This window comes from Sander lucioperca, chromosome 11, assembly GCF_008315115.2.
Source record: "Sander lucioperca isolate FBNREF2018 chromosome 11, SLUC_FBN_1.2, whole genome shotgun sequence".
NCBI lineage: Eukaryota > Metazoa > Chordata > Actinopteri > Perciformes > Percidae > Sander > Sander lucioperca.
The window spans coordinates 28,854,626-28,866,348 of NC_050183.1; the positions used below are offsets into that span (position 1 = coordinate 28,854,626).

At 43.5% G+C, this 11,723-nt stretch overlaps 1 protein-coding gene across 1 annotated transcript in view; it reads left to right on the top strand.

Moving 5' to 3' along the window:
- Positions 1 to 11,266, top strand: part of LOC116058778 (cadherin-2-like) — a 105,766-nt gene extending 94,500 nt beyond the window's left edge. Inside the window, exons 15-16 of the mRNA XM_031311633.2 lie at positions 4,682 to 4,843; positions 10,522 to 11,266. Of these exons, the coding sequence (XP_031167493.1) occupies positions 4,682 to 4,843; positions 10,522 to 10,728 (369 nt within the window). The 3' untranslated portion in view covers positions 10,729 to 11,266. The remainder of the gene's footprint in view (positions 1 to 4,681; positions 4,844 to 10,521) is intronic.
- The last annotated feature ends 457 nt before the right edge of the window (positions 11,267 to 11,723 follow it).

The following is an 11,723-nucleotide window of genomic DNA, read 5'->3' on the forward strand; positions in this document are numbered from 1 at the left end:
AGTTAAGCTACTCCACAATCTTTCCAAGTACCCACTGGCTACAGCAGAGATACCCCTTGCTGGGGCATCACGGCAGGTGTTGCGTCAAAGACTGTTTCCCTGTAGATGTCTTTCCTGCTACTTGCGATCTAATTGGAGACGAACAGCCAATCAGAATTGACCTTTTGATTCTGCGATTGGTTGGTTTTGTGGCACACTTGTAACGCTGTGAAAATCTGAGCGAGCGTGTCTAGAGTTGAGCGCGTAGAGAGAAGAGGTTGAGAGCGAGGGAGACATGACCGGAGCGCAGCAGCGTCTACCTGCGAGCAGAGAAAGACATGCAAATACATTTATTGTGCACGAAATAGGTTTTTGTTTACTCCAACTGAATTGTTTTTTGCGAGTGTACATTTCTGTTCAAAATGCAATGTAATGCGCTTGCAAAATATAGTTCTCTGTGCTCAAAACATACAATTACTCGCTCAGGAATGTGACACATATATAACGCCATACATCATTTGCAGGAAAGAGGCCAAACATGCATGAATACTGGTATAGTTTTTTAAATAGTCCTTTAAAGAAGTGGAAATGTCCTAACTGAGAGGACATCCATCTGTCTGGTCCTTTTGGATTGGTACATTTGGTTTCTCCCTGCAGGTTTATTGCAGGGCTCTCAGCCACTCTTCAGTAAAAGGTTTTTCTGTTGGTCAGCCATTATTGTGAACAAAGCCCAAGGTCAGTCCACAGCATGCTGTTATTGTCCTGAAAGTGGCTGCTTTAGTCCATTTCCTTGGAGACCAGAGGGCACCAAATGGTTTCTGGATGGTTGGTGCTTTGACTCAGACACTAGCATTCAACATGAAGAGATCAGAGGCTGTGACACACATTTCCCCTCTGACTGGGCTGGTGTTGTGTGAGAGAAGGTGAACAAGGAACTGCGTCTCTCTAAGTGGATGCTAATTAGATAGCATTAGAGTCCTCCCCGAGGACAGATGATGATGTGAAGAAATGGGAGACGTTGCATCAGTGGAGCTCCTGGTGCTCGTTTAACTTATTGAAATTCTCACTACATCAGCCGTTAAATACATGATAGATCCGTCGATTGTAAGAGGTTTGTATGTATGTTCTATCGTCCTGATGAAGACTGCTACTCTCATCATGAATCATTTGTTCGTTGTGAGCGCCGGCACATTTTTATATCCAAAAGACATACAGTGCACCTGGTGTGAGGAAGAATGCATTATTATGCATACGTGTAGGTCGGTTTGTTTGGATTTGGTATGGAAGTTCAAGCCAAGAACTAATTGTTCTCATTCAGCTTGTAGTGTGAATTTACAGCAGCACAAATATTCTGCCCAAAACAGATGTCTCTTTTTCAGTGGAAGTGTTTGAAGTTGAAGTCATGTTTCAGGAAAGGCCGGAGGTCGTTATCTCTCCATGCATAATCGTGTGCAAGTTAACTTGGAATCACAATAATCCACAAAATAACCATTATTTCCATTCAAAATCATATTGTCAAAGTAAAAACAATGTCCAGTGTTTTGCAGGTTGTTTTAATCAAGCGATTATTGAAGTTGCATTCAGTTAGATTTGACTCTAAATGCAACAATTAAGTGAATCCTGTCCCACTGTGAAATTGTCTGTACATCATTGCATTGCTGGTTTTTAGACAATTCAGAGATAATAGTGGATTCTCAGTTATGTCTCACAACAATATGCATTTTTAAACATGATTTCAACATATCATGTTGTGCTTTGCAGCAACTAGTGATGTCCGAATAAAGCTCTATGAACTATGAGTTGTATTTGTTGACCCCACTAGATGGCGCTCTTGGTTTAAAGAAAAAGACTGAAGGAATGGCAATTCATCGTGCTTTCAACCCTTTGTTGAACATAGAGCGCCATCTAGTTGGCTCAGAAAATAAATCTTTAGCAGCAACAGGTCAACTTCTTCTGCAATGATTGATTCTTAAGGGGATTAGTGTGCACTGTTTGGTTACTAGGGAACACCAGTATAAGCGAAGAAAAATCTTTAGGAAAAACTTGTACTTGCACACACCCATGTGGAAATAGATCCTCTAATGTCTTCACAGTGATAGAAGTATGAGGAAGGTTATCTATACTTTCAGTTGAATATTGTCACAATGCTGTGGTCCAGGTTAGGGAAGGGTTAAAGCTGCATTCAGAGATTTTTGACTGCTAGAGGACAGAAAGTAGACCATAAGCAGTGTTGCTATTTCATATCAGCAGCAGATCTTCTCTTTCCTAATACATGTCAAATCAGAAATAAGGATTTAAGGATTTATGGCCAAGTAAGTAACACTAACAGGGGATTTGCCTTGGTGGTTAGTGCATATACAAACATGTTAAACATGAATATGAGAAACAAATAAATACAGAAACAAATATATACAAAATAGCTGTTAACATAAGAAAAAGGAGGCTGTGTGGTTTAGTGCAGAATGTGCAGAAAAATAAATATAAATGTCCAATGAGGAGTTTTAATCACTGGTGTTGTCCAGCGAGAAATTTCAGAGAGAAATCTGCATGTGTCTCCTATTGGTTTTCACTTTTGCACCAGACACAGAGGACGAATGGGTGGGGTTATTCGTTGACACGAGTCAAAGAATTTAGCAAATTTCATTGGAAGTTAGGAAAATCAGTTTTTTTATTGAGTCACAATACAGTCAGATTATAACTACAAGCAGCCCAACAACTATAGCATGTGCTCCCCTTAAAGGCAACGTTAGGCCTGCAGCTCAGAGTCAGAATGTGTTGCTTATCTTGGCAGCTGGCTCTTGGTATGGTATGGCTGTCTGTTGATCAGTCGGTCAGCCACAGACTGAAATATCTCGTCAGCAATTAGATAGATCCCATTCAGGTTTCGCTTCAGACTTCAGACTGGTGATCCTCTGACTTTTCCTCTAGCGCCATCATCTGGTCACTTTGGTTTATGATTAATTACCTGCAGAACTAATGACGTTCCCATCAGCCTCACATACCTCTCAAGTCTCACGCATTGGGCGTGAGACACACGCATTTCAACCCATTCACACGCTCACACGCCACACCTTGTATTTCTCACGCAGAGAAATTACCAGTATAACGCCCACCAAGTTGCGCCACTGTTTTTTAAACAGTGGAACAGGCAGAGGAATCAAGTGAGTTCCCCATAGAGTTCAGAACGCCCTGCCACGCACCACCTGAGTGAGTGCGGATTTCAAGTTGCGGCTTTTGTCTCTGTTTGTGACTTTGCCTAAGATTGAGTGACAAGTGTTCTTATATACAGTCTATGGTGTACTCGCCCTGTTGTTTATTTGGTTGCCATGACTTCGCGAGTGATGACGTCCTGTCACTGTTCCAGTTGAGGGGAGAGAGAGCGGATGACAGTTCGCTTGAGTTCAGTAGCGCACACGGCTCTGTAGAGTCATGTATGACTTTATATACTACATGTAACTAGCAGAAACCCTGTTGTGCGTCTGCCCTTTTTCTGATACTGTGGCGGCAGAAATCAACATAGAGGAAACACTGGGTAGCTTTTGCGCCTATTATTATTATTATAGCTACGTTGCTATGTTGAATCGGCTGCAGGGCTACTCTGACAGTTTTATATTTTTATAAAGATACCCATTTTATAATAGGCCTACCCATAATACTTTTATAACAATACCCATAATAATTTGGAATATTTTTAGTTTTTTCTTTCCTTTTATTTTTACTGCACAACCTCCCGGTCCCCATTGTGAAAACCTTTGGCCTAGGCCAGGGGTGGCGAACCTGTGGCTCTTGAGCCATATGCGGCTCTTTGCCTGCTCCTTTGAGGCTCTTACTGTGTGGCTGGGGACTGTGTTATTGGTGGATTTATTTTTATTTTTTTTTTACTTTTTGAAACATTTCAGATAAGTACAATTGCCACTTGCCAATACATTTGCCAATTATTTTAAAATAAAAAATAATGCAGCAGAGTTTTGAGGACAAATTCTGCAACCCGAGGAAAAAAAAGCTGCCACAGATCACCTTCCTCATTAACCCTTTCACTGCTGAATCAGATTGTTTGAAAGCCCCTCTAGTGACAAACGAGTGAAAGAGTCAACCGAGTTCTAGCAAGACCTGAAAAGGATTGTGGATAACAAAGACTGTCAGATTTCCCACTGAGTCAGTCTAAGTAAGAAAACAAAACTATGAAAACTGCTATGTATTATGACTGTCATCAGATCTGGAAGTCACTGTTGCTGTTGTAGTGTGGACGTGCATGTGTTGTGTGGCTTTTTGCTATGGTGCGGGTTTTTTTGTGGCTCTTTATGCTGAAATGGTTGGCCACCCCTGGCCTAGGCTATTTCATTATATTTTATCCAGACAATGCATAGTATTAATTATTGCACACACACACACCCACACACACACAAAGAAATACTGAATTAAATAAACATTTTTTTATTTGTACGAATTTATGTGTCATTTATCAGATCAGACTCCGTCCCCACCCAAACCCCTGCCGCCAAAATCTCACTCTGAACTCTGTTCAAAACTTGAGAGCCCTGGCCTCAGCTGGACTTTGTGTTCACCGCTAGTAAGCTAAAGCTAGTGATGTCTAAATCAAGCTTCAGCATTTGCTTTATTTTCTGTTAAATAGAATGAATGTATGTAATACCAACGTGTTTGTTTTGTGTGTGTGTGTGTGTGTGTGTGTGTGTGTGTTTAGGACTACGATCTGAGTCAGCTGCAGCAGCCTGATGCCCTGGAGCCAGAGTGTGTCAAAGTGGGGATCAGACGTCTGGATGAGAGGCCCCTCCATCATGAGCACCAGTACCCCCTCCGCTCCGCTGCCCCCCACCCAGGAGACATAGGAGACTTCATCCACGAGGTACGGCAACACACTGGGTCTGTTCTGGACGTCTTTGTGTGGGACGTCCGTGTTGTTGCCAGTCCAAACCAGTTCTTCAATCTGTTCCCCCAGATTACATTCTGGCATCGGGCACACAGGAAGTGATGAATCACAACTTGAGTGAAATGCAAGCTGTCTGTTCGAGAGCAGTAAGCAAACGCTGTGTCCAGAAAAGGCGGGATTTGCCAACGTTAGATCTTTTGCCTCTCTCATCGCTTTTCTATCCTTTGGTGAAAAGCATCAAAGATGTGTTCAGCTTAACTCATCACCTCAAAGGATTTAGGGATATTGAAGTTCAAACGGTCACTACCCTTAGCTATTCAGAGCAGCCAGTGTGGGAACTAACCAACTTTGATTACTGCAAATTAAAACAGAATGCAGTGCATTTCTGCAGACAGGGAAGTACACAGAAGGATGCACGTTTAAAACCCATTTAGGTCTAGGCTCAGTTGAACAGTGGGCTCCCTGGTATGACAGCATAGCATCAGTGATGCATCAGTGGTATGTGATGATGTGTGGTTGGACTGTTAACAAACAGAAGCGAGTGAGAGGCAGAAAAACACAGAGAGTACAGTGTCTGTGTGATTCTTAATTAGCTTTGCGAATGGTCAGGATTAGCTGGCCTCAGACCTGCTACAGCCTGGCTACCTAATTAGAGGTAAATCCATTGCGTTGAGTTAATCCCACGGACTGGCTGCAGGCCGTCCACAGCTCCTTAAAGGGACAGTGTGGGTTCTTTTTTCATACTATATAACATATTACATCTTGTCGGTGCACAGGGCATAGCAGGTACAGTATAGCGTTTTGTGCCAACAGGAAATGACACCGTGTTTGTGCCAACAGACGAGAATCAATCGATGAGAAAACTTAGCTAACTAAGCTGCATTAATTGGATTTTTGGGCCACTGTGGGGTAGCAAAACAAGTTCTAAACACATCAGTGACACGACTTAATGACTTTATGAAATTGATTTGATGAATGTGTTAGCGAACAGCATGCGTCATGTGCATATCAGCCACTTTAGTATGTTCACCAGCTAGCTTGCGAACTTGGTCTGTCTGCTGTTTGCTGCTGGACAGACACATGTTGTGTACGGTGGCTTTATCACTGAAAACAGCTGCTGGAAATAAGTCGATGAGAGACAGAACCAAACAATTGTAAGGCTGAGTGGAACTGCACAGTTGGTGGTGATGTGGGTTTGTCACTACGAACCACACTTTTCACTTTAGCTATTTGATCCATTGAACAGTTTTTTTGTGATTGTTGCGGGCAAAAATCCTTGATTATGCGGCACGTTTCTTAAAAAAAAGTGATGGAATATGCGGGATATTTATGCAACTTTATGCGATTGAAATTGCAGGAACTTGCAAAAACTGCGGTTTCATCATGCGTTTCATCATTCATTCAACTGTGGCTTCATCACGGTGTTTGCAGCTTTTCGATGATGTTCACATTGCGTAATTACGTCACTCCATAACGTTCTCATGGCAACAGGGGAAAATGGCTGCTCTTGTGTGAAGTAAACGCAACATTTTTCAACTTTCTGCTAAGATATATGTGACTTTTTTGCAACGAAAATGCGAGGATTATGAAATCATGCAAGCCCCGCATATTTTGCGTGGAAATCGGCAATTTATGCGGCGAAAGTGCGGCGTATTTGAAAAAATGCAGCCCCCACATAAATATGTGGACTTTGGCTGATTATGCATTGAATTATACGATCGCATAATCGCGTTTTTCTGGAGGGACTGATTGAAATATAAAACTATGTATTCCTGCAGCTTGAACCAAAGGCTGGTTAGTAGTTTTCCAAGCATTTATTACATTATTGTAAGTATTATACAGCAGCATCCTGTGTCAAAATCATATACTCTGTAGACCCAGCCAACCACTACAACAGCAACACATCACTTCTGCCTTTGCTCCCCAAAGACAGGTGTCATAAGTCAAGCGGTCTCTTGACAGTTAACGTGCAAATATAGGTCGTATCCAGACATTTGAACAAATGATGCTATCATTTTCTTGGAGGACGGTGAGAATGTATTCAGGCTGTCCAAAGAGGGTTTGTGTCAGTACTTTGGTTGCTGATATTTGAATATATGTCACTGGTTTTCATCGGTGCTGCTGCTCTGCGTTCAAACCTTCTGGAAAGCGTTACTTTCTCAGAATTCTGATAACTTGAATGCATGGCGCCCGGCAGAGGGGCGTCTCGGGCGTGAAGACTCATCGTCGCGGATGCATTTGGCTCTCTGTGTGCTAGCTGCGTCCATATTGTTTGTGTGTGTGTGTGTGTGTGTGTGTGTGTGTGTGTGTGTGTCTTTTAGTCGGGCTGCATAAAGACATCTGCCAAGCCGAGCTATGAATAATGAGGGGGAGCTGTCAGACATGGCGAGTTGATCTAGACAGCTTAATCCGGGAGACATGACAAGCGGATGCTTCTCGCCCTCCCTCTCCCTCTCTCCCTCTCATTCTCCCCCTCTCCTTCTCCCTCTTTCCCTCTCCCTCTCCTTCTCCCTCTCTCCCCTTCTCCCCCTCTCCCTCTCTTCTTCTCTTTCTCCCTCTCCGCGTTAATTCTCTCCTCCCATTGAGTTTCAGAGTTCAGAGAGACGTTCGGGAGTGTCTTCAGTCAGACGTCGCCCACAAGACATTTCCACTGCTTATCAGATTTACCATTCTGAGCGGCAATAAGAGGCAAAAAACTGCCATTTTGTTTGTTTTTTTAGATGTTAATTTTAGACGGTACTTTTATTCTCCCAGTGTGCCGTTTTTTGAGTGAGTTCATAAAAATGATGTATGTGTCTAAAACGTGTATGTGTTCGTGGGGGTGTGTGGGTGTGTGGAAGGGGGTGGTGGCGGTGGTTTTAAGTTCAGGCTGGGTAATCTGCTGAATCTCCTCCTGGAGATAAAGTCAGCATCTGTCCGGCCTGACCCAAATCCTCCTCTCTTCTACGCGCCTCCATAATCCCTCCTTCTCCCCCGGCACTCACTACTGTCCATCTCAAGCCCTCCACACACACACACACACACACACATGAACACAACCTTTCTACCTTTCTACTCCCTCCCTAAACTCACCCTTATTCTGATCTCCAGGTCCCTCTCTTGTACCTGTTCTAGAGGGGGGAGGGGTGGGGTTGCTGTCTTGTGATTGGAAGGGAGACATTTTGAATCCCAGTTCTTTGGGAGAGCGAACTGTGCTCCGTCTGAATGGGTCAACAAAGGTCATCAGACGGGGCTTAACATGCTCTTACGCTGCTCTGCTTTGGTATGAAAGCATGAACACAGGTTTCTTTAATACTCTCAGCTGTACTGTACAGTTACTATAAACATATTATAGGATTACTATAATCCTGCACTAGATATCCTCAGAGTCTTGTGGCTCTCTCAACCATAAATTCAGTTTTTTCTCAGTCTCAGAGATATATGTGGAACATCTCTGGTGCAAACAGGGCATTTTTAATGACTGTCCTCTGGTTTAGAAGTGATGAGTATGGGAACGCCAGAGATAAACCTGTGACATGAGTCTGATCTGAATGTGCATGCTTTTTATCCCACATTAAACACAAGCTGTGTTGGAAACCGTTCCCTCATTCTCTCACTCACTATTCCCTATATAGTGTTTAATTAATAGTGAACTATACAGGGAATGACCAAACCAGATTTCGGACACTCACTGAAAGTATCGTTGGGTCAGGAGATGCCAGATTAGTGTGACGGAAGCGGGCGCGCCCAGCAACATCTTAACAAACCGAAACAAAAATACTTTTAATACGTCCCTGAAACAAACCGAGCACTGAGGAGGATAGTAAATGGTCAGTGTAACGCTTATCAGTTCATTTTTCTAAGCACAAACGGACATTTGGAAAAACAGAAAAATGGGTTCAAATATCCAATTTTTCATTTTATTGCGCCTTGACAAATGAAGAAATTGGATCTTTTCCAATTTTCTGTTTTTTATTCAGAGGATCAGAAATTGAGAAAATTACAGAATTGCGTCTGGGCTCCAATTATTCAATACTGCAATGGTATTCTCTTCCTCTACTTTGTAGAATATGCAGGTCATTAACTGCATATGGACCAAAACAAAACAAACTGATAGACTTTGGGGTCAGAGGTGCTTGCAACTGATGGTTTCAAGTGGGGGCGGAACGAGGGAGAGAATATCATTGCAGTATTGAATAATTGGAGCCCAGACGCAATTCTGTAATTTTCTCAATTTCTGATCCTCTGAATAAAAACAGAAAATTGGAAAAACAGTTTAAAGATCCAATTTTTTAATTTGTCAAGGCGGAAAAAAATGAAAAATTGGATATTTGAACCCATTTTTCTGTTTTTCCAAATGTCCGTTTGTGCTTAGAAAATTGAACTGATAAGTGTTACACTGACCGTAAATGGTTGCATATACTGTATGTTAGAGCTGAAGATCTTTGCCCGAACCCGACGGGACCAGAGGCGGGCTTCTGGAGGACTTATTTTATTTCTTTGTTCCAACTTCCATGTGGCCTATAGCCTCCGTTAGTCATGAATAAATGATGTTAACAAAATGTATAAATTACTCATTCTTGACGGAAGACAAAAGAGCTGTGTGCGTGCGGCGCAGCAGTTTGCTAAACCCAACCGTCCTTTCTTCTTTTCCTAAACCCAACCGTCCCGTTTTTTCCCGCGTGTCATGGAAACGTAAGCCCACCCACGACCTTTTCCTAAACCTAACTGCGTCAAAAGTGATGCCAATAGTCCCGACCAAGCGCGTTTAGTTAAAGTGCGTTTAGATATGACGCTAAAGGAGAGTTTTAGCGTCGATAACAACGCCAAAGGCACCTGACCAAGCGTCCGTATTTTACGCGATGGGAATTAGAATCTGTTGAAATCAACCACGTTTCAAGAAAAACGCGTTTTTTTTCGCGAGAGGAATTACTACACTTCCCACAATTCTAAGCGTAACGGCGATGTCTCTGATTAGTGGAGCTCGCTATTACCGTGAAAATGTTTACCGCACCCGCGAACCGCTAGCGAGCTGCTACCACTGAAGTCTATGATCGTTATTAACACAGTCTTGTACCTTTTGCTTTTATTCTGTTTTCTAAATATTGTTTTTCACCGAATCAAATGTTTTATGGTCACATTCATCTCGTAGCTGCTTGGCTTGGTTCCAGATTTAAAAACTCTATTTTTTCGGAAACGAATGGGGAAGATCACTTCCAGAACCATTCAAAAAGTGGACACTCACTGTTGAGCTCTATGTGACATCAAGCAACAAATGGAACCCCCAGCTGATCCACTGCTGATGTATAGTCACCAACAGTCAGTGATGTCCAAATCAAGCTTCATGAGGCTCAAGGAATGGCAACTCAGTGGGCTTTCAACCCTTTGTTTATTTTTGATTATTTTTGGGCTTTTCAGCCTTTATTTGATAGGACAGCTAGTTGGTAGAGCGCCTGCTCTACCCATTGAGCCAACCCGGCCACACAACCCTTTGTTAAACAGAGAGTGCCATTTAGTGCGCTCATAAAATAAAGAAAATGCTTCATGAAGCCTTATGAGGCTTTATTTGGTCACCAGTAGCCAACAGTAGACTGGCCAGTCTGGTAGTCCATCTATCTATCACACTGATGAATGTGATGCAGAAACATCCTGATTTCTCTTCCTGTCTCCTCCAGGGCCTGAAGGCAGCAGACAACGACCCCACCGCCCCCCCCTACGACTCCCTGCTGGTGTTTGACTACGAGGGCAGCGGCTCCACCGCCGGCTCCCTCAGCTCCCTGTACTCCTCCTCCAGCTGCGGAGACCAGGACTACGACTACCTCGGCGACTGGGGGCCGCGCTTCCGCAAGCTGGCCGACCTGTACGGCGGCAGCGACGACTAGCACTCTCCAACCCGACCTACCACACACCCCGCTCCCCCATCCCCCCACCCCCAACCCCATCCCACCCCACCCTAGCTCCAGGGCTCAGGTGGGGGGTGGGGGGTGGGATGGGATGGGATTAAGGAAAGAGCATCGGCACTTCTAGATCGGCACTTCTGTATTACCACAGGACAGCTTGTAAAGAGACTCGCTGCCATGACGACGGTTGATGACACTAGGGACCATTCTGACTCCTGGCCTAGCAGTTGAGGCTAAAGGACTTTATTATGTGAGCGCCAGCCCCTGTGCTAACTAACGTGAGCGCTCAGAGGGGCTGTTGTCTCTACGATGGCCATGCTACAGACGCTCATTTACACTTGAATCTCACAGTACAGGAGCACTGGGGTCAAATGTGCCTTTTTGTACATTCTTTTGATTGTGTTCAGTCTTGATTCTATACGTTGCTTCAAAGCTCCCAGTGTTTTGCAACAGCAACTGCAGGACCACTTTGCCATGATAATGATTGTGTGTGTGTGTGTGTGTGTGTGTGTGTGTGTGTGTTTGGATTCCACCTCATTACCTGTATATGTGTGTGTGCGTGTGTGTGTGTGTGTGTGTGTGTGTGTGTGTGTGTGAGACTGTGTGTGTGAGTCATTTCCACAGAGACACACTGGATGGACACTCTAAATGGCAAAGCCTATTATGAGACGCCTTGGATGATCCTACCAGCAAAAACATGGCTTTACTTGTACGGCTCTGGGTGTTTCCATCTGATTCAACCTGAAAACAACAACTACGGTCCCAATATATTTCAATGTGTAGATGTTAATCAGTCACAGAGGTTAGCACAATCAAATATACATATTTAGGTTTGTCTTTTAATTTGTAACTACTCCCAATACTCTCCTCTGACAAGAAGGCTTAATCACAGCTGGTGTCGTTCCATATCTGTGATACCGCAGCAAAAACGTTGGGCTCATTTCGCTACATTGCTCCACTATTAATGCGATTGACTG